The sequence below is a fragment of the Triturus cristatus genome, chromosome 9 (genome assembly GCF_964204655.1).
Source record: "Triturus cristatus chromosome 9, aTriCri1.1, whole genome shotgun sequence".
NCBI classification, from domain to species: domain Eukaryota; kingdom Metazoa; phylum Chordata; class Amphibia; order Caudata; family Salamandridae; genus Triturus; species Triturus cristatus.
Window position 1 is genome coordinate 91,798,456 of NC_140592.1, and position 23,971 is coordinate 91,822,426.

At 46.2% G+C, this 23,971-nt stretch overlaps 1 protein-coding gene across 1 annotated transcript in view; it reads left to right on the top strand.

The window, feature by feature from the left end:
* The window catches only part of LOC146797465 (protein SSUH2 homolog), a 219,989-nt gene that overhangs the window by 135,183 nt on the left and 60,835 nt on the right, over positions 1-23,971 (top strand). Inside the window, exon 11 of the mRNA XM_085624491.1 lies at positions 19,900-20,005. Coding sequence (XP_085480617.1) covers positions 19,900-20,005 — 106 coding nt within the window. The remainder of the gene's footprint in view (positions 1-19,899; positions 20,006-23,971) is intronic.

The window sequence follows — 23,971 nt, forward strand, 5'->3', positions numbered from 1 at the left end:
ATTCAGTATTTAGGGGAGTCCCTGGCACCAGAGAAACCAATCTTGTTGACCTAAGGAGAGGGAGGACGTAAAAGAGCCGCAAAAGCAGAGAGGAGAGAAGAAGCTGCTGACCTGGTACCAGCCCCGCCAGCCTGTATGCAGCCTACGTAGAAAACTGTACCAAAGTGGACTTATCCTGCAGCTGTAAACTCCAGAAACTTTAAAGGTCTGCCTTTGATCAGGAACCAAGTTCTCCCGTGGAACAGCGCAATTGTTACCTGCATCTTGCAGCAACTCCAAAGGAAAGGACTTTGGAACCAACAAAACCCAACACCTGTCGCTCCAGACCTGAGTCTAATTGGCCCAACTGTGTCATCAAGGTCACCCCAGCCTTCAAAAGCCCAACTTCATTGTGGTTTCACTCCTCGTGGACCCTCCGTTGCTTGCAGCCTCTGCACTCAGGCCCCCTCTACCGTGACTGCTCCTCTAAGGTAAAAGCTAATGCCTAAGGACACCTCTGCACCCTGGGCCATGGAGAAGAGGACCAAATGTGGCCCTACGTCACCGAGCAGCATGAGGCCTGAGCCACTCTGTTTGTTCAGCCTGACTGGCCTCCTAGCTAGAAGCTACAGCCTCTTTTCGTAGAGACCAATTTTCATGGAATACCTTTGGGCTCCTTATGCTGTCCTGCACCTAACCTTAACTCCTGGAGATTGATCCCGTTAGTCGCTGTACTCTACCTGTTTGCAGAACTTGTTCTTCCTTCCATAGGATAACATTGCAGAACTCAAACATTGCTCTGTGTCCACTTGATTGAGCTAAAAAGAATTTATAGTGACAAAACATACTTACCTGAACGATTTCTCTCTCTGATGCCCAAACATATATAAAGATACTTGCTATTTTTACAAATTGGTGTGGATCTCGTTCTTGAGTCGTGTCTCATTTATTGATAATTGTGTGTATTTGCAGATGTCTTGAACTTCTAAGGCTGCTCGACCCCACTACCCCTAATCGAGCACCTTGGGATTGTTAGAACAAGCCCCTGTCCACTTATAAGGGAACCCCTGAGCTCTTTACATGGTATATCAGAATGTTGATATATAACATAAAAAAGCCAGCTTCCTACAGGGGTCAACAGATAGATTATGTAAATTGTACAAGATGGGGGTCCAAAGAATGACCCATATCCGTAGGGAACGAGACCAGTTGAGATGGCTTTAACCCCTTGAGTGCCCCGCCCTTCCCCCTCCTGTGCCGGGCATTGTATTAGCGGGCGGGGTCCATGACGAGATAGTCTCGTCATGGGCACAGCGCAACCGCGCTCCATGAAGAGACTATCTCGTCATGGGCACAGAAGGGGTTAAAGCTTCCAGATCTGCAATCAGAGCAGCTACAACAGGACATGTAGCGTCCTCAAAATGGAGATTAAGAACTCTGATGATAATTAAGTTTGAGTACTGTAAAAGAAATAGCTGCAATATATTCGCTAAGGAACCAATGAAGCTGGATGCCAGGCCCGGTGGACAGTATATTAAAATCCCAGCTAAAGTGAAATTATGGAGAAGTTAACAGATAAGAAAGCTGCCTCACACCCACCATGTAATGGCTACCTCTGTAAACTAACACAACAGCGGTTTTAGAAATATCAGTGCCCCCCCGCTTTTCAATTACCTCATCAACCAATTGCACAGCCTTTGGGGGTGGCTGTAAATACATCAGGCGCCAAATGTTCAGTTAGCCATGTTTCTGATATAAAAACTGCATCTGGCAAATGATCTGTTAATAGGTCGTACATCTCTAACTTATGCTTAACTAATGTCGCATGAGGGGATGCCACAGACTAGCTCCCTTTCACGATATGCAACAGTGATGTCAAAGGTGCAGACCCACACTTCCTGCACAAGAGTTATTTGTGTGAGGTCCAGTGTGTGAGGATATGCTTTGGAGAAGGTGGGAGCCAATTCCAAAAGTTCCGTAGAGGAATCTTGCTTACAAATTGACTGAGAACCAACAGGCGTCCTGTTCAGTCCAGGCACGGATGGGCATAGACTGGTTTGCCTTGGGCGCACCTGCTGCGAACAGCCACAGAGCGGTATCTCCATTAACACGCCTAAATAGTCCTTGGTCAGAAAAACTATACCGGCAATCATGCGGGATGGCTAGTAAATTAGTATGTCAAGGCAGGGAGCTTCAAAGAGCCCACCACCTTTGCTTTGTGAGCCTGGCTTCCCCAGACCTGGAGGATCCACCCCCTACCCTGGGGCCCATTTGGCACCAGGATATGCAGGAGGCGTGTTGCACTGCCAGGCTGGACACATCTCTAGGGTGGGCACCCTGAAGGGAAGATGGTGGAATTCCTAGGTGTGTTGTGTGTGGTGGAATTAAGAATTCTAGGGTGATGTCCACTCCCCCAAGGAAGTAGTCCTCTAGGGGGTGTAGTGACCCCAAGGGTAAGTAGCCCATTAACTACTTCTCTTCACTCTACTTAACACCCCTAATTTAAATATTTAGGGGACCCGTGGACACTAGGAAGTCAGATTAAACTACTGAGAACCGAGGAGAAAAGAAGCACCGAAGAGAGCATGAACTGAAGACCTTCACTAGAGATTGGTACAAAACCCTTCCAGGCTGGTTGCACATCTACCATCGCTGGACTGACTTCACCAAACCCTGGACACCCTCCCCCCAAACCCTGGACACCCTGCCGCAAACCCTTGGACTGCCCTGCCTCTCAACCACCAGGAAAGATCTCCCTTGGAGTGGAGGAGCTGCTCCCCTGCCTCTGCAGGCACTGCAAAGCATCTGCCGGTCCACCGTTTTGCCAGCCATCAGGTTCACCGAAGTTGCAGTGTGACGGGAGGAATGTCTTTTTGGTCCGGGAGGTCAGCTCCATCTCCTTACCTAGTTTGGAGACCCCAGCAGCAATACACTTGGCACCAGAGCAGTTGCAGCAACCAAGGCTTGTTGGTGGTCCAGGCTGGACTCCCAACAGCACCAAGCAAGACCTACCATCCAGGGACGTTAGGATTCACCAGGCCAGCCCAGAGAGTGGCCCTGCTGCCCGGTTTCCCCTCTTTACCAGGTCCCCAAGACCCAGAGTGAGCCTCTGACCGACTATGAGCCGATGCCTCAAATTACCTCTGCGGTTTCATAGCCCGAGTCCAAGGAGGCAACGGTGCTAACATGGTCCTGAGACCCTCTGGAGCTGAACCCACCCTTGGGTTTGGCCGACTGGTCCTCCAGTTGCAACTCTGCAGGAACAGAGAACCGATAGTCTTCAGTGACCTGACTCCACTGGACAGGCCCACTACACACAAGCCCCTTAGCCTGAGTTTCAAGTGGATTGACTGTGTCCCTGTATGCCCAAGATCCTCAATTCTAGAGCCTACCTGTGGGCTGTACTAGACTGCCCCCCCCCCGCCCCCCCTCCCCCGGTCCCTGCTTGCAGCCTCTTTCAACAGGACCGTTTCCCATTGACTTGAATAGGGCACCCGATGGCCAAAAGCACTTCTGCAACAGTACGTCCCAGAGCTTACCAAGGTGACTGGTTGGTGCTTCCTTGGATCTTGCCCCATGCTTACCTTAACCGTGAAGAACAGACCTGTAAGTTGTTGCTAAGTGACCGAATGCAGTATGTTTTTACCCTCGTAGGATAACGTTGAAGCTTTAAAGATACAATCACAGTGCATTTTCCAAGTCTTGAAAAAATCACCATTTTAAAAAGTACTTCACCAATTACTATGATCTTTGTGTCTAAATTCTCCTACAAATCTGTGCTTTTTTAGGTCTCGCCTGACCCAGCGCTTGCACTGCTCTGGCCGAGACTTTAAGGGCTTCAAAAAATGCTACAGCTTACAATGCATGTGCGCGCACCACTCGCGTGCTTCCCCCGCGATCACTTTCGCTTTGGCCCAGCGGCATGCTTTTCGCGCGCACTTGTTAGCTCTATCCTAAAACGTATCCCGTTCATACATTATAGCTCTTGATCGCGCTACAAATGTGCTCATATTCCTCCACAATCGTACTGTATAACACCAACTTCAGTGGGGAAAAACGTGAAATTCTCGTGTTTCGTATTTATGCTAGAGACTGGTGCAACCTTGCTGTGCCTCATGGCCATGCTGTATTTTTAAATGTGCAGTGCCCTCTAGTGTCGCATTTAATCAACGCAAGGTATTTCTCTTCTATTATCATGCCGCCAGGGCCGGCTTTAGCACGGGTGGCGCCCTTACCAACAGCCTTTTTTTGAGCCCCCCACCCACATTCTTCTCCAAGAATTCCCTCTGCCACCCTCCAACAGTGCCCCTCATCTCTCCACAGCCCCCCTCAGACGTGCACTTCATTTTCATAGCGCTACTCATAGTCAACTCAGTTCTGTGATCGGCATGGTACAAGTTCTTTTGCAGCACACACATTAACCCTCTGCCCTACTTTATAATGAGTCAAAATAGCTACAAGACACAACTCCATCTCTCTTCAATGGGAACATTATTCACTAGTTATTTTGAAATTTGTATTGTTTCATGAAAACTGTTCGACCGACACACAAGGACCTCTGCAGGATGTGCTTTTAAACCTATACATTATTTTTGAACATAGTGCACCGGTCCCACCGCCTAAAGTCGACCCTCATGCCGCATCCACTGATTGATTTATTTATATCCAATCTCTGCTCATATAGTTAGTATGTTTCTCTTAGTGAACCATTACTCCGATCAAAAGCATAATCGCTCACGTTTTGTCCATTACGACATATGTAGTTTTAATATATTAAAGTGCTCTGTATTTCGTTCGGTTGTCTGCTGCGCCTGATAATAAATTACATAATAGCATATTGTGATATGTTTTATCCAAGCCATGCCTAGTTCGTTAGCCACCTGCATACTTCATTTTGTTATTAAATCACTTATGGAGGCTGTGTTTTATCACTGATACTTTTACTGATACTCTAACGGTGCCTTCCAACTGTCTGCGTTTTTTTGTTGTTTTTTTAATAGGGTGCCCGTTATTCAGTAGCTACACCAATGCAGTTTTTTTAAATTTCTGCTACACCGAGTGCTCTCACGATTAGTGTGAACACGATTCCCCTGCAGTTTATTTTGTCCTATATTTTTTTTTTTTTTTTTTTTTTTATGTTTTGTGCAGCACCTGCGTTTTTTATTTTGGTGATGTTTTTTTTTTACTGTGCACTCGAATTATTTTTGTTTGACTAATTTCCGATTTATTTTGCCTGTCCTAGTCCTATTATACCTGTTTCACTATGCCAATAGGTCTCGCCTTTGGGATCTTATAAGTGTTTAGCCATGCCACAGTTGATGTTGTTGCACCAAGGATATTGTGCTGCATAAGTAAATACTTCTAACGTCCCAGAAGTGCGACCTATTGGCTATGCCAATGCTTGTAATTTAATTGGTTTTGGATTTCTTTGAGTGTGTATCGCGCTTACTGCCTTTGTGTGTGCAGTAAAGGCTTAGCACAACACTCTAATAAACTTGACATCTCGCCCACACAACCATAAAAGAGCATTTGGGTTATTTTTTTTATTTTTTATAAGTTTTATATAGTGCTAGCCAGACTCAGGGGGTATCAGAGCACTTTACATACACAAAGGTAAAAGAGTTGCATTACATAGCAGGACAGAAGGATGCATAAAGATACAAGCAAAACATTATAATTGAGCATACAGTGAGAGGGAGGGAAACAGTCCAATAACCACCTATCCTTAGAGTTTCAGGTCCCTTTTGCAGGAGGAGAAGCTAGATCCCGGGGTATAAGAGCGCTTTACATACACAACAGCAAAAAAGTTGCATTACATAGCAGGACATGCGGATGCATAAAGATCTAGGCAAACCATTATAATTAGGCATACAGCGAAGGGGAGTGAGGAAGCTCAGGAGGTTGAGATAGTCAGATAACCACCTAATCCTTGATGGTCAAGTGAGGGGGGTGTCCGCTAGGTTATTGACGTCTAGTTTCGTTGACTTGGTCGGTAAAGTATTTATTGAGGAGAAGGAGTTTCAGGACCCTTTTGAGTGCATTCCACATCCTGGCTACGTTACCAGAGAAGGATCGGGACTGAGTGGTTTTCTTTTTCAATTTTGGAGGGATGAGATTAAGTGAGTTAGAGCTTCTCCAGTTTCTTGATCTTCCCGCTTTCACCAGTTTGCGGTTTAGGTAGTTAGGGGACTGTGCGTTGTGCAGGCCAATTTGTAGGTGCATCTACATTCAATGGAAAGCCAGTTGAGGGAGTGGAGGGTTGGTGTGATGTGTTCAAACTCTTTTACACCAGTTATGAGTCGAGCTGCCATTTTAAGGACTGATCTTAGTGGGGCTAGGTGAGCTTTAGGAGTCCCTGTTAGGATTGCGTTCCCATAGTCCAGTTTAGAGAGGACTAGGGATTGAACAATTGTCTTCAGATCATCCTGGTGAATGAAAGGTTTGAGTTTCTTCAGGTGTTTTAGTGAGTAAAGCGCGCCTTTTGTCGAGTTTTTGATGTGATCCTTCATTGATAAGTTCTTGTCCAGGGTAATGCCTTGTGACTTTACCGAGTCGAATAGGACGATAGAGCAGTTTAGGGCATCTAGGTTCTTGAGCCAGTCCTGGATTGGTAGGAGGTTGGTTTTTGGAGAGAACAGAATTAGTTCAGTTTTGTCTGGGTTCAGCTTTAAGTGGTTTGCGTTAAACCACGTTTGGATCTTGGTTAGTGTGACATTGAGGTGTAGGATGTCACTGGGCGATTTGATTTTGTTGTAGAGTTGTGTGTCGTCTGCATATAGGTGATATTTAACTCCAGCTTGTTTCAGAATGATTGTAAGGGGTTCCATAAAGAGATTGAAGAGAGATGGGGAGAGGCTAGCCTTGTGGGACCCCAAGTGTGACTCGTGTTGGCATTGAGAGACAAGAGTTGATTTTAATTTGTTGCGAGCAGTGCTGAAGGTAGGAAGCGAACCATTTTAGAACTATGCCATTAATGCCAGAGTGTCTCTTCAAAGTCTCCGGTAAGGCTGGATGGTTTATTGTGTCAAAAGCCGTCAATAAGGATGAGAAGTCAAGCTTCACCTTCATCTAAGGCTCTGAGGATATAGTCTGAAATATTGAGCATGGCTGTTTCTGTGTTACAACCTTTCCTGAATCCCGATTGAAAGGTGTTGAGGAGGTTGAACTCCTCAATGTGTAAGTTGTTGGAGAATGCACTTCTCCAGTGTTTTAGCTAGGAACGGGAGGTTGGAGATGGGTCTGAGGTTGTTGATCGTTCGTGTCCTCCCCAGGGTTTTTGAGTATGGGTGCGATTTCTCTTAATTGAAGGGAGTCTGGGACACAACCTGATGAGAGAGGAGTTAAGGATTTTTGTCCAGAAAGGGGCGTTGAGTTTTTGTACTATTATGGATGGGAGGGAGTCCATTGTGTGGGAAGTGGTATTTAAGCTCGCAATTATCAATTTTGCCTGGACTCGGTGTACTTTATTTTGGTCCGCCATATAAAGAGCCAGCTTTCTACACTGATGTGCTAGAAATTATTTTATAATCCTCGTTTAACAAGGGTATGGGCTGGTATGTTTCATAGATAGTTGGTGTTTTGTTTAGTTTCAGAAATACGCTGATAGCTTCATGCCAAGAAGGTGGCAGCTGGACTCCTTTTATAAAGATGGAATTAATTATTAATTTTCATATTGGAATTATATTTTCACTTAATTTTAGATTGACCTTATTTGGTGTGCTGCCAGGCTGATGGCTTTGCCTTTCTGAATCCTATATACTTATTTTTTTCTTCTACTATGTCTTGATTCATCATTGATTGCAGGTCTAGATTGAGCTTTTAATAAAGCTAAGTCTTTTGTCTTGTGTTGTGAGTAGAGCCTCAGGAAGTACTTACAAAATAAATGTATATAGATTTATAAGCCTACTTTGGCTCTGCAGGTCAGTAACTTGACACACTTCTTGGCATATTCAAAGTATCCAACTCTACTGGCCTCCCATTTCTTTTGTATTTTTCCTTTTAGCCTCATTTCAAACTCATTTTGAAACCACTGGCATGTATGCTAATATAAACTTCTCATTATTCTCAATTAAAGATTAAGGGTTTAAAAAAATCTTTTCACTCTCAGGAATCTTCTTTTCTAGCTGAAGACATTGACCTTTCTCTTTTTTCTATTCATATGCCTGGATATGTACCAATCCTTCCCCTCAAAAAAAGCTTTATATGAATCCCAGAACATATTAATGGATAAATATCCCAAATTCCATATTCATTTCTAGTTCTTGTATCCCCTCTTGATCTAGAAAAAAATGTGTCCATGGTCTTCCTCTCAACTACAGTTTTTAATTGGGTAAGCAAATCTCAAGTGGAATTGCAAAGTGAAAAGCTAGAAGTGCAGGTAGATTTCTTACTCTTTTGACCTTATTTGCTTCCTTCCTTTCAATTACAAAATACTCCAACTTGAAGTAGTGTCAGTATTTTTTACTGTTGATTGTGTAATCTCTTAAAGTGCCGGCTGTCGTACACCGACCTCACGCAAACCAATATCTTTTATAAACGATCCAAGATATGCATGTGTTCTGGGAGATTTATAAGTGCTTTGTAGTGATCTATTTTGGTTAATATTCAATACAATATTAGTCTTCCCCCCCCCCCCCCCCCCCCCATCCCATAACAATAGTGGATGTGTTTACCAATAGACTAGGGCCCAGCTTGATCAAAGTTTCAGGGTCGTCTACGTGGAAAATAAAGTATTTCATAGAGCGCACAGATGCTCCTGAGCTTCCCGGTGCTAATCAAGAGCATGATTAATCCAGAGTGAATAATCAGGTTTTCAGTTTCTTTCTGAGGGTGGACTCCGAATCAAGAGAGCAAAGATCAAAACGGAAGTTGATTGCAGGCCTTCCCAGAAGATAGGAGAAGGAGTCTCTACCCCTTCTAACTAGGCTGATCCTAGGAACGTCAACCAAGCAAGACTGAAGAACTTTAACCCCTAGTCAGAGTATAAAAACAGAGCATCCAAGTCAAGTTGGGGGGGGGTGGGTGATCAGTCCTGGACAAGACCAGATTAGCCATGATGGAAGATTTAAACAGGATTCTCTTTTTCTTACTGTAGGCAATGTGAAGAGCACAAGTGAGGTGATGAAGGTGTCTGATGTGACAGCTTACGACTGAGCTTGGCGGCAGCATTCTGAATAACTTGAAGACTTGTGATATAGTTGGCAAGACCTAGATATAAATTTATTGGGCTAGTCCAGCCTAGAGGTAATCGGGGCATGGACCACAGTCTTCCAAGAGGACCATGGAAGAAGAACAAGACCTTTCTTTAGGGTTTTTAGGAGACCAAAACAGGTTTCCATCACCAAAGAGATCTGCAGTTGAAAGGGTAAGATGTCAGACTCCACTCCTAGATTATTCTTTTTTTTACCACTGGTGATGGTGGCGATGGGGCCTAACCTGCCCAATAATTGACCTCCAGTTTTCATAGAATGACCCACATAAAAGACTCCCTGTCTTTTCCATATTACATAGATGATGACTGGTATGAAGCCAGTCAAAGACTGCAATGAGACAAGTCTTCAGGGTATAGCAGTTGACAACACCCTCTTTTGCGAAAGGGGAAAGAACCTGGGTGTCATTCACATAGGACACAACCTGAACGCCAAAAGATTCTACCAAAACGGCTGAAGGGGCCATAAAGACAATAAAAACAGAGTTGGGGGGGGAGCCCTGAGGCACCCCAATTGAGAGGGGCTTTGATTCAGACGAAAAAGGGCCCAGCCAAACCTTTACTGCCATGATTGTCCAGAAACTAGTCTATCCAATCTAATGCTAGACTATTAATTCCAAGATGTTGAAGGTGTTGCAGAATAAGCACATGTGGCACGGTATCGAACACAGCAGAGAGATCAAATAGAATCAATGCCACCTTACCACCTGATTAAGAGTTAATTTAATGCCTTCGGACACTTCCAACTGTACTGTCTCTGTGCTATGTCTAGGGTGAAAACCCAATTGACTAGTGTGTAGTAAACTATTGGCCTCTGAGTAATCTGAAAACTGTCTATCAGTTTCTCGAGGCACTTGATCACTGCAAGGAGAGAAATGGTTCTAGATTATGAAAATATATGAAGATCTGATCAATATATTTTCCAAAGGAGTAATGCGCTTACCCTGTTTGCAGCAGAAAGGCACAGTGGCAGTTTGGATAGAGTTCAAAATGTGTTCACTATTGGTTTAACCCCCTCAATCACCACTGCCAACAAGAGATGTGGACATGAACAACCTTGTGATCCTGACCTCCTTTCCAAGATAACCGTTTCCGAGTCCTTCAGAGAGATGGGATTATAAACGTAAAGCAAGCATTCGTCCTGGTCAGAGCAGGAATGTGTACACTCTTCGCACTTATTCATCAAGGAAGTGCTGATCCAACTAGCCTGAAACTTAAAGATTTTGTCCCTAAAAGATTTCACAAGTCTGTCACACTGCTCCGGAGAAGGAATGCTTCCGCTGCTGCAGACAGTCTGTGATTAAAAACCCTTTCACTATTTTAAAAACCTCCCCAGAACCATTAGAGGCTTTGGAGGTTCTTTTCTCATAAAGCAGACCTTTAGTTTCCATTAAAGCCATGTGCTATTTCTTTGAGGCAGCTCCATAAGCCTCTTTGTCCTCCAACCGATAATGACTCCACCCTCATCTCTCAGCCCCTTTACAAGCATTCTTCTCTGTTGCAGAGGTCCGAGTAAAGCGCAGGGCTGATGGGCAACAGGAGCAAGACTTACCGCTTGTTGAAGGGGTAAATGTATTAACTGTTCTCTGTATCCAGATATCCACTGCTATAGTGTCCACTTCAAGATTACCTGATAAAATCGACATAGGGTGGGTAAGCAAATTCCTGAGGTAATTTGGCTTAATACGGCGCCAAGCCCGAGACAGTCCTGATTAGTCTTCATAAAAATTAACCAAGTTGATCATAAAAGCAGTCGCATGTGAACATATTCTGATTAGACTGATTTTTGCTATTAATCGTCACCTCATATTATCTACTTTGTAGTTTATTATCTCTATCCAGAATTTATCCTGACCACAATGGTGACTCCTTTTGTGCAACATGCCTGATAAGTGCAGATGACTTGCTGGACCTGCTACTGTCTCTTCTTTTGTTTTTTTTGCATTCATTTATTTTCCCATTCTCCCATGCATTCCCTTAGTTCCAATTGCCTGTGGAGGGAGATATCAGACCTGATCTTAAAATTGTGATCTTGGATTTGCGAGGTTTCAACATAAGCACTGTGACTATTCTTTCACTATACAGTTCTTTTAGGTCGAGTCTAGCGCTGCTCTAAGAGAAGGCCTCTTGGAATCACTTCAGGCTTTTTGCAAACTCGTGCGTGAGGTGTTCGATTTTTCACACATACTATTGGCCTTTGTGTGTGGCTTTCAAAAATGAAAGCACGGAATTGGCCAAAGGCGGGTGCTTGTCCCACCTTTTCTGAAAATGTTTACTCCCACAGCAATTAGCTGTCTGGAGCGAGCAGCGGTGCGCAGCGTGCCATTTGTTGTGGATCATGTTTAATTTCAAGACCTTGCATCTTTCCTTACAAGGCGCGTCCCCTCCACCCCAGCCAAGGGACAGACCCCACCGCCACAAGAGTGCGCACTTCTTTTTCCAGCACTCACATTCATGACCATAAGATACTAACAAGGCACGTCCCCACCACCCTGGTCAAGAGACAGACCCGTCCGCCACAAGAGTGCGCACTTCTTTTTCCAGCACTCACATTTCATCTATATCAGCACTCTCTTCCTGCACCGTTATCTTTGTATTAGTATGTTATTGTCACGACATTTGCTGTACTCTGTAGTTGGCCACTATAGTCACTTCTTTTTCGGTACCATCTTAAAAATTGACCGCTCTTTTTAACATTAGCGTTTTTTTCATCCTAGTGGTACGTGCTTTCTTTTACACTTCTGCGCAGCTGTGGTGGGTGCTACCTTTGACATCTATGCATAGTGCACAGCTGTGGTGCGTGTTTCCTTTCCCCACATTGCTTTTGGTGCTCGCTTGATCCAGGGGCTTGCTGGAGGCTTAATTTGAGCCAGTGTCTGCAGGTGCGCACATGGGCACTTAATTATTAGCACTTGCTTTTTGTGCGTACTTGCTGGCACCGGCTGCTAAATAATGCCTCTGTGCAGCCGTGGTGCGTGCTACCTTTCACATCTCTACACAGTGCACCGCTGTGGTGTGTGCTTCCTTTCCCCCCCATTGCACAGTACAGATCTTAAAAATTGACTGCACCTTTTAACATTCGTGTTTTTTCAGTGCCGTGGTGCTCGCTTCCTTTCACACCTCTGCGCAGCTGTGGTGCATGCTACCTTTGACATCTCTGCACAATGCACAGCTGTGGTGCATGCTTCCTTCCCCCCCCCCCCATTGCACTGTACACAGCTGTGGCGAGTGCTTCCTTTCACCCCACTGCTCAGTAGTGGTGCGTGCTGCCTTTCACAACACTGCACAGTGCAGATATGTGGTGTGTGCCTCCTTTCACCTTAGTGCACAGCTGTGGTGCATGCTTCCTTTCACCCCACTGCACAGTGCACAGCTGTGATGCGTGTTTTCTTCACCCCACTGCACGTGCCCCCTCCATCACACCCACGTGGTTCTCTTTTTTCTGTTTAATAAACAAATTTCACACACAGATGCCCAGGTTTCCAATGTTATCATTTGTGAACTCACTGGACTTCGCAGCTTTTCTTACAAGGCGTGTCCCCTCCACCCCGTCTGAGGGATAGACCTCACCACTATAAGGTGGATTATAAAGCGCCCTGACAGAAGCACAAAGGCGCTGGACCTTGCAACTTACCTTACAAGGCGCGTCCTCTCCACCCCAGCCGAGGGACAAACTCCTCCGCCACAACAAACTTTATTCATTTCTACAATTACAATACAGGCGCAGAGGATGGGGAAGATGTATATTTCCTTCATAACAGAAGCAGACCCATATGAGAGATGATGGCCGCGCTAAAGAAAAGGAGAGAACATTATATATCTGCATAATACAACCATGGCCTGTCGTAGACTAGCATTTAGTTGAACAGTCATCCATGAAACGGATCCTCCCTTCATGCCATGTTGTGACACAACAATCTTATTACCTGAGTATATAAATTAACAATAGCACCTGTTTTAATTCTTCCCCCACACACCACCCCTGTTGACGGCCCCTTACATTCCCACAGCAGTCTGTCCAATACACCATCACCTAGTATCCAGAATACACACATCCATTAGGTACGAACTGGAATGAAAGGGAAAGGAAAAAGACAAAGAAAAAAGGGGAGGGAGGTACACTTGTACAAACATCAATCAGGCGGAAGATGGAGTCATTAAGTTATAGCGTCTATAATTGCAAAGTATCAAAAGCTTTAAAAGTTGCAATGAGCTGGTCCCAGCTCATTGCAATAGGGTCCTTCCGTAGGCCCTTTTTCTCCTCCATGCGGATTGCCACACTCTCTGCCAAACCACAACACTCCACCTCGTCTTTCCAGCTGAGTATTGTAGGAGACTTTGGAGATTTCCACCTCCGGGTGATACTACGCTTGGCAAGTATTAAAGGCAAGTCAGCAAACCTGATTTGTACTTTAAGTTCCTTACGTCGTTTATATAGACCCAGTATACTTATTTCTGCTTTATGCCAGCCCATGTCTCCCACTACATCCTGTAAAATAGTTTTATCCCCCTCCCCCCCCCCCCCCCCCCCCCATATATACTTTCAAGGTAGGACAGTCCCACAGCATATTTAACAATCTGCGTCCTGCTCAGGGCATCTAGGACAAAGTGGTAGAAGGGTGGGGAAGATGGCATGTAGTCAATGGGGGGTCAAGTATGCTCTTTGTGTAATGATGCATTGAATGAACTTTAAGCGAGAATTACGGGAGGTTTGTTTCAGGTATTCTAATACTGTTGCCCTCTCTTAATCAGAGAATGGCCTATCAATATATTGTTCCCATTTGGCCCGCGTGGCGACGAGGGGGTTAGGACGGTGAACACGCATGCCCCTGTAGAACCACCTTGTTAAGTGGCCACCAGTCCCCATAAGGTACATCAAATGAACCAGCTCATGAGTGTCCGGTTCTGTACCATGGGGTGGCCAATATATTTTGACATAGTGTGTCAAGCTCGCATAGGTCATAAACAGTGAGTCTGAATGTACTTTGTGCTCTCGGGGACCGAATAGCTTTATGCAGATTGTCTTCGATCAAATCTGTTTTAGTTCTATATATCTGAATCCCCAAGTATTTAAAAGTGGTATGTGCAATAGTTATTGCATGACGCCCAAATGGTATAGTCGGGTCAGGTATATCGGAGCCTAAGGAGAAGGCTTGAGACTTTTCGTAATCAATTGCCAAGCCAGCTATGCATTCAAATGGTGTATACAAGCTTGCTACAGGGTATAAATTATTCCCCACATTCCTGCAGTATAGAATGTCGTCCACATAAAGAGACGGAGCATGATGGGTATGAATGATATCTATTCCCCCATTCTCTAGAGGACGCTCGTAGTTTGAGTCAGTGGTTTGAGGGCAAGGGCGAATAAAATGGGTGAGAGGGCAGCCCAGTCTAGCACCTTGTTGTATGTGGGACAGTTCCGAGATGTGTGTTCCTGTATGCACTCTTGCTGTAGGAGTGATGTAACAATTTGAGCCAGCGAATATAATCTTGCGGGATCCCAAATTTCGATAGTCTGGACAACATATAGTCCCAACTCAGTGTGTCGAACGCTTGAGTGAGATCCAGCGCTATGCAGCCAGCTTCAGATGTTTCCTCATTACAGGAAAACATAATGCTGCATAATTTGCGTGTATTCAAGGATGTCCTGCGTCCATGGACAAAGCCACACTGGTCAATATGTACCAGCCTCGGTATTAAGGGTTGTACGTGGTTAGCCAAAATTTTGCACAAAGAGAGAGGACGATATGAGGCTAGCAGTGGGTGGTCCCTCCCAGGTTTAGGGAGTGGTGTTATTAATGCTTGTATTTTAGAGGGGGGAGTTCGCCCATCTCAAAGGCTTCCGTGTATAATTTATGAAGTTGTGGGGCCCGCGGTCTATAAGTGGCATAAAATTCCACAGGCAGGCCATCCAATCCTGGGGTTTTATTCCTAGGGAGGCAGCCAATTGCCGTCTTTATCCGAACTAGCCGTTAGGGCACATCAAAACCGATTGGTAAAGGAAAACTGCAGTGAGAACCGGCCCGCCCACCCCCGTTGAAACACCCCAATACACGGTCAAACTACGGAACTAAGTGCGACCAAACTAAAATAACACACACAAATATAAAGAGAACAAGCATTTGAAATTGCAATGGGGGTCATGGCAAAAAAATACGTTGGGATTCTTTAGTACTTCGCAGCAGTCTTCTTACCTAAGCAAGACAGGGAGGGCTAACAGCCTCCCTCCCGGCCCCGGGCCCAAACAAGGCACCACCCTCCATTTTCCCAATTACAGTAAGGATATATATAAAACACAGCACTGGCACCCACCCCTATATAAAACACAGCACTGGCACCCACCCCCACTTGGGGGGGGGAATCCACACACATGAATCTGTTGCAAGTGGGAAGTATATAAAGTCCAAGTAATTGTCCTACCTGCTCAGCAGGGGCACCTCGTTTAATCCCAGCCAGCGGCATTATACTAACTTACAAATTACAGCGAGGGAAGTCCGCCCTATCCTATAAAATCAACGCAGTTCTAAGGAATCAATCTGCGGGGCTGTCAGTTGAGGAGTGCATTATCCATAGGCAATGACAGGACGAAAATAAGGGCGGGCTACATTCTAGCTCAGATTGGCCCGCATCTTCTGTAGAGGATTCGCAGTCTGTGATTGTCCTTGTGTCTCTAAAGGTAGCAGCAGAGATGATAGCCCTCCTCTGGTCCTCCAGGGCCTATGCCGTTGTTGGAGTAGTATCATCCTCGTATCGCTGTGGTTTAGTGCGCCGGCACTGTGATTGTCTCCTCCTGGGCTGGATTCCTCCTGACTGTCGGTGCGATGAGTCAATGGTCAGGTCCGGGAAGGTATGTTCGATCCACTCCCATGCCTCCGTTGTGGTATCGAAAAAATTACTTTTTTGTTTGTGTAGTATTTGAAGTTTAGCCGGATACAGAAGGGCGTATTGTACATTGATAGCCTGTTAGTGTCGTTTAATCCCCTGGTATTGCGCTCTCCGCTTCTGCACATGGATGGTATAGTTAGGGAACAGAGAGATGCGTACATTGTCTTTTAGTATCGAAGCTTTCTCTCTTGCAGTTTGCAGGATCACATCAAGGTCCCTATAGTGAAATACCCAAGCTACCATGGGTCGCGGCGGCATAACCGGCACCCACCAACATGCGGGGACCCTGTGAGCTCTCTCAATGCAAAAGGTATCAGACAAGCGTACAGGTGGTATAAGAGGTTTGAAACGGGTTTCTATATAAAGCGTAGTGTTTTGGCCCTCCATGTTCTCCGGCAAGCTAATAATGTGCACATTATTGTGAAGCGATCTGCCCTCCGCATCCTCGACCCGCTCCTGGAGTTGCACTACCTGGTATAGCAGTCGTTCCAATTCAGTGGAGTGTTCCTTTTGCTTTGGGAGAAGGTCCTGTACTGCCGCTCTGTTAGCAGCAACCTTGTTGGCTAATTTCTTGTGATCATCACGATTTACAGCGATGTCCGTTGTCCGAGCCCCCATTTGTTGTTCTATCAGCGCCCAAGATTGGTGAATTTCCTGTAGAATTAAATCTAGCTTGTCTAGGTGGGCTTCCCCAGCTGTGGGTGGTACCATCTCCACAGAAATAGCGGTTGAGGCAGAGCTAGAGTCCTCCATGTCCTGGTTCTTGCCCTTAGTCCGACCCATCTCGTCGCAAGCGATGTCGCAGAGTCAACCAGAGAAATGGTAAGCTGGCGTTCCTTAGTGGCAAAGTGCTGCGCCACTTCAGGGGCTTGAGTAAGATTGTCGCAGTCAAGAATCTAACTCTTCCAAGTCCCCCAAAGCAGGAGTTATGAGCATAAGTGTCCCAACGTAGGAACCCTTCGAGAGTGTCCGACACCCTGCTGTAGCTCGCCACCTCGGTCAGATAACAGGGCACGGCTTGCGCATAACCAGACCATCCCAAGCCAGTGCCAGATGTGTGGCTCTGTATGTGGTTGGACCACTGTCCACTACAAACCACCAGAGCGAAATTGTCAGTGAAATATCAGTGGAGTGTTAATTAGGGAAGCGGTCACTGTGTAAATATTGATGCAAAGACCTGGGTAGAGGTAGGAGGCCAGTCAAGCTTGTACAGAACAGGGTCAATGCCCCAGCCAGTCCCAAACCAGGTTGAGGAGCATGCTGCATAACATCTGTAACTCCCGTGGATGAAAAACAAACGTAGGCCATACCTCTATTAGGGTAGTTCTGCAAAGCAATGGCCAGTAGAGGTTAAAGCATATGTGGAGAGTTGGCAGTAGACACTGTCCTAGAACCCTGAGCAGGTTTGCAATGCCTCCAGCTCCAATCTAACCGGCAATCTCTGTGCCAATATATGGGGCCTGCAGAGTCATAGCGCTGAGCCTCCTGCCCGTGCAAGCTCCTACAAGTGCAATAGGAGCCCAGTGTACATGTGCAAGGGGCCCTCTGCTCACTCCTCACAGCGTGACCCCTGCAGTGGCAATGCACAGCATTGCCAGGCCGCTGCAAATGACCACCTCACACCTCCGAGCCCCGCGGAGAAAGTTGGAACGGACTCACCAGGAGGAGCGCCCCCGACAAGGCAAAAGGTCAGTTGGCGCCCGCATCCGCAGGCAGCAGCTGGGCCATCAAGTCGGATCAGCAACTCGCTGTAGCCCCGCAACGATAACTGAGCTGCCAGCCGGCCCAAGGTCACACCTCCATTGTGGGTGAACGCCCAGGGGGGGTCCGATAGTCCGCAGCTCCTCGTACGTGGATTTATGCAGAGAGCCGGTCCCCCCCTTGATCGGTAGAAGGCGAGGGAGAGTTGGCAGGAGACGAGCACCGGCAAGACAGGCAGCCCCGCGATGCATTACACTCGGCGTTGCTGGAAAAAGAACAAAGTACACTACTGCATTCATAATCAACAATGACCTAATCAAAAAATAAGAATCTGAAAGCACCCTTGTCTACCAAGTGTTCAGCAAAATTGGTATAGATGTGAAACATATCCTTGCGAGTAGGTGGGAGACACTTTTAGTGACTTTGGCACTGCAATATATTCCATGTTGGAATGCTTGCCACTTGGTGAGCAAAGAAATATTGAGGAGCAATTCAGGAAATTTTATTTTACAATGCATGAGTAATGGCTTGCAATCATGCATAGAAATGTCCCTTCACCAACCATGGCATTTGAAGTCCATGAAGCCTCACTCTGGTACTCTGCACAAGTTCTAGATCCCTTCTGTTAGGGGGAATTTTCTCAGAACTTTCAAAAGTACTGCTTCATTTTTGACACCCTCAATAACTGAGGGCATATGCACCCAGTTCAAGGCATATATTGCAGAGCCTGTCCCAGAGAATCGCAATCTTCAGGTTCAGCAGTATTGGCATGGGGAGCTGTGTCAGTGGCCAGAGTGAGAAAATTGTGTACTGGCTGTTTTGGCAATGCCTGCCTCGTGCCAATGTTGAGAGGGCCTTTTCACAGATAAAAGTTTACATAGGAAGGCAAGAGCGAGCGCGCGTGATGACCAAAGACTCACTGAAGAAGTATTGCATGCTCTGGGAAGCCCATGGGCAGCTATGCGCTCTATAAATCCCGTAAACATAAACAAAAAAACAAACGGATGTTGTACTACAAAATTTGTTTTGTAAAAATGTATTTGGACTCGTACACTGTACGTACACTGTCTATATGCCATGCACTGTCAATTCAGAAAGTAAGCAATAATAAAAGCAAAACGTTCCATAAACACTGGAAAAACACTTTGTTGTTTTTATGGCGTGGAAATGTATAACCACTGATCACTACAGGTTTTTTTAAGGTATTAAAAGCACTGAAAAAAACCCCAACAGAATTTACCAAAAATAGAAACTGAAAACAGGAAAGTCTAATTATATCAAACCTTAGAGTGGCGAGCTCCTGACTGGCTACTCTAATTGTCATGTTTAAGCCTGAGCAAAGCACTATGCTACGCTTGCATAGTTTGCGCTACTTCGCACTGCACGAATTGCACGTAGCACAGTGCAAACACGCGTAGCGGTCATTTTTTGCAAGCAAAATGACATCCCGGCGAGACTTTTTCCTCATTCGCGATCAGCAACATCAAGTTGCTGATCGCGAGCGTGGAAAATAAACCTCCCGGCGAGATTCTCAACGCGGGGAGGTAAGGTTTCTCATTGCGAGTGGTCGCGTATGCTCGCGACCGCTCGCGATGAGAAACTACCAGTTCGCGTTGAGAAACCTGCCGCTCAAGTAAAAATCTATTAGAGCAGCAGAAAACTACAGCTCGCGCTGTGCAAGATGCCGTTTTCAATGATTGCACAGTGCGGACAAGCATTCGGCACTGTGCAATGATTGAAAACGGCATCTTTCACAGTGCGAACAGGGTACTACGCAGTTCGCGAAGTGCTACACGTAGCTCGCGAGGTGCACTTTGCGTAGCTACGTGTAGCTCTACTTCGCGAACTACGCCCAGGGTTAGTCATGTTTACCGAGTCTGCCCCTTCCCCCAATATCAGCCATGATAGATTACCTTAATGTTGTGGCATGAACGACTGAAAAGGTTATCTTGTTCTTCAATGTTTTTATTTTATAGTGAGTATATTACTTTGTATTTAGGGCAGCGTAATGTATTTATCTGCTTGGAAGTTAACATTTGGGCTTATGTTGCATATCGAAACATGTCTGTAAATTAAATTAGTAAATTGGTTGTTTCATATCCTCTTTTTCGATCCTTCTCAAATAGGCAAAATAATGTACAGGAGTTTTTGGCTGATCAGAGTTGTGGATTTCCAACAGAACGCTTCAAGAAAGTAACTGGCAAACCTCTGTTTACAGATGAACAATTCATGGTAAGACACACTTCTGCTGTACAACTCTATTTCACATTTCAGTGTGAATTATTTATTTATTGTGTACGGGTAGGTAGTAATTTGGAACATATCTATCTATCATCCTTTACATAGCCTATAAAATATTTAGTGTTGTGTGGGTTCTGTAGTTTTAATTATCTAGAGTATAAATCCTTGGTTTTACGTTAGCAATTGTATACAGGTTTAATAAAAGTCAGATCCAGCATTGCTACTAATCCGATCTCTTTTTGATAAAGTATATCTTAATACCTAACATTCTTACAATTTGATGTTGGTGTCTGTGTAACAGATGAATCCCAAAATTCAGAATCATGTGCTGTGTATGGGTGCTAAACAGTGTAAGACCTGGGTGTTTTATATAGCTTTGCAGCGTGAATCTTTCTGGATTCACTATGCTGTGCATTATTCCGCGGTCTGGTGGTTGGGTCCGGAATCGTAGTCTTTCTTTTGTCTTTTTTTTTTTTTTTTTTTTTTTTTTTTTTTCGGCCCGGGTGGGCGTCTGTCCCACCATTTGGTGTACTTCTCGTGACGTCTGCATGCTTCCTGTGGAAGTCCCACCATGGGGCGCCAGCTTCAGATTCTTTTTTCCGCCGTTGGGTCTGGATCGTCACCGAGAAGCTCCAGATTTTTTTAACGAAGAAAGAAGAGCACGAGTTTCATCGGAGGAAAATTAAAGGAGACTACAGACAGGAAGAACATCGAGCCGGGACGACGAAGAAGGAGGAGAACCTCTATCTTCGACGTCCAACGGAGAATGCGCACTCGGACACTGAGCGCAGGAATGGACAAAACACCTTTTAAATTCTGCCGTAACTGCCACCACAAGTACGCGCAGAAGGACCAACATCCGGTCTGCAACCTTTGCCTGCCAGTCGACCACGAGAGCAAAGACTGCAACGCCTGCTCCGCCTTCACACCGAAGACACTCAGGGTGAGAGAGAGGCAGAGGAGAGCCAACTACAACATGGAAGGCAAGGGTCTCTGTACGACCTGGGCCTCTCCACCGACCATGAAGACAACGTCGCCGAGGGACCTGATGACTTCACGGTCGCAGAGACCGATAAGAAGACGTCGAGCACAAAAACCCAGAAAGGGCCCCGAAAAACAGAGACTGACTCTCGAAAACCAGAGTCTAAGTCCTCGAAAGGAACACCGGTGCTGAAAATTTTGACGACCGCGAGTGGATCCAAGGGCGAAAGGCCCAGCGGATCCTCAGAAGGACTCCCAGGTGCCGAAGGCCACCGAAAAACAAAGTTCGTCGAAACAGGCCCACGAGGTTGGGCGTTCGACGACAAAGGACAAGGTCGCGTCAACGCAAGCTCTGTCGAATAGGCCAGCGCTCTACGCCGAACATGCCTTCGAAATGGAGAAGAAAAAGAGAAGGCTCGAGGCAGAGATGGAGAGCATCCTTCAAAGGAATTCGACGAGAAGATGAAGAAATTTACAATCCCAACGAAACCACCGACGGTTATCGTCGAGGTCGAAGAGCAGGGCGAGTTTGACGCCGAAGAGCAGTCGAACTCCAGAAGAAGAGGAAGATTATCTCTACTATGAGGAAGAAGAAGAGGAGGGACAGCAATCTAACTACGGCTCGGCGCCGTTGACGACGCAAGACCTGGAATGGCAGGACCTAGACGCTGAAAATCCAGAAGAGCCCGTGGAGACTTATCCTTCGAGGCCTTCGCCGCCAGATGATATTGGGGCTTACAACATGGCCGTAAAGAGCGCGGCAGCAGCTTTTGGCGTTCAACTAGAGGAGGAAAAACCGAATGCGGACTTTTTACTCGACTCTGCTCCCCATCCGAACTAGGAGCCAGTTCCTCCCCATGCTTGAGTGTCATGAACAAGGGGAAGGAGGCGTTCAAGGACCCTGTAACCTGCAGATCCATCACACCCAGAACAGAGAAAAAATATAAACCTTCCTCTCAGGACCCTCCATACATCAAGGGATCTGTCACAGCAGACTCAATTATCGCATCTACAGCCAGAAAGAGGGCCAATGTTCCGGCAACCTCTGGACCACCTCCTGACAAGGAGAGCAGATGAATGGACCTCACTGGCAGGAAAATAGAGAGAAACGCGGCAATGCACTGGCGCATGGCGAACTCCAATGCACTACTGAACAGGCACCAGTACCAACATTGGGACGAAATGGGGGACCTCATCAAGCATCTCCTCTAGCAATACCAACAAAGAGCTTCGCATCTAGTGGAAGAGGGGAAGAATATAGCAAATACATGCCTTAAAACAGCGTTGGACGGGGCAGAGACATCAAGCAGACTGATGGCAATAGGAATCACTGAAAGGAGACAGGCCTGGCTCAGAATTTCAGGATTCAAGCAAGAGGTACAGAACAACATCCTGAACACCCCTTTCAACGGAGAAACGCTGTTCGGGGCACCAGTCGATGAGAAACTCACCCAACTCAAAAAAGAGAATGAGACGGCGAGGTACATGGGGGCCCTGCAATTCAGAGGGATGAGAAGAGGTACCCCGACAAGGAGACCTTACGGAAGGGGAGGAAGCCAGCCAGTAACGTCACATCAAACATTCCAGCAAGGCGAGGGTCACGGGCAACAGGGGCCGCAGAAACAAATGGCAGTACCAGCCTCGGGGTCAGTCCTTTCGCAGTAGGGGAAACGGACAAGGCCAAAGAAGAGGGGGGAGACCAACCTGCCTCAAAGTGACTTCGCACGGAGGAGAGTGCTCACCCACCGCATCCCTCCAAGGGTAGAGCACAAAGGAACCAACAAAAGAGGGTTACACGAACCAAACGCCTACGAGCATGCAACACCGGTGGGTGGAAGACTCCGATTTTTCCTCCACTCGTAGAGTAAGCACTACAGCTACTCCAAAAGGAGGCCATAGAACCAGTACCATTCAAAGAAAGGAACAAGGGAGTGTACTCAAACTACTTCCTGGTACCAAAGGTGGACGAAACACTAAGGACCCATCCTGGTTCTACGATTCCTAAACAAGTACGTAAGGACGCAAAAATTCAAATTGACATCCCAACAAGAATTACTCCCACAAATGAGAGACGGAGACTTCATGTTCACCGTGGATCTCAAAGATGCCTACCTGCACATCCCAATGAACAGGCAGCACAAGAATCTGTTATGTTTCACCATCAACCAGGATCACTACCAATTCACAACCTTGGCATTCGGTCTAAAGTCCGCACCAAGGGTTTTCACCAAATGCCTTGCAGCAGTAGCAGCGTAACTGCGGAGGGAAGGGATTCACGTGTATCCTTACCTCTACGACTGGCTAATTAAGGCAAGTGCATGCAAAAAATGCGAGGAACACGCACAGCGTGTCACAAGAACACTAACAAAGCTGGGGTTCTCAATACACTGGGGGAAATCATCAATGGAACCAGAACAAGTGAAGATCTTCCTGGGGGCGCAGATCAACACCGTAAAGAGAACGGTGATGCCCAGCGAGAAGGACACTAGCCCTACTGAAGGAGACGCGCCTCTACCAGAAGGGGCGAGCTCTGACTGAACAGCGAGCAAGATCATGGGGATGATGGCGTCATGCATTCACCTAGTTCCCAATGTGCACCTACACATGAGACCATTCCAGGAATGGCTGCAACAGCAATGGTCACAAGCAAACGGAAGTTGGGAGGATCTAGTGGTTGTAACGCACGCAGTGCAAGAAGAGATAGCATGGCGGAACAGGGAGAACATAACAATAGGGAAGCCCTTAATACCACCAAGCCCAACAGTGACCATCACCACAGACGCATCCCAGATAGGATGGGGAGCACATATGAACAAGCTTAGAGTGAGGGGTCTGTGGACTCCAACAGATGCAGTCAGACACATCAACTATCTGGAATTAAAGACCGTACTGCTAGCACTGAAGGCCTTCCAGAAAAAACTGTACAACCAAAGGGTGTTGATACAAACAGACAATACTACAACTATGTTCTACATA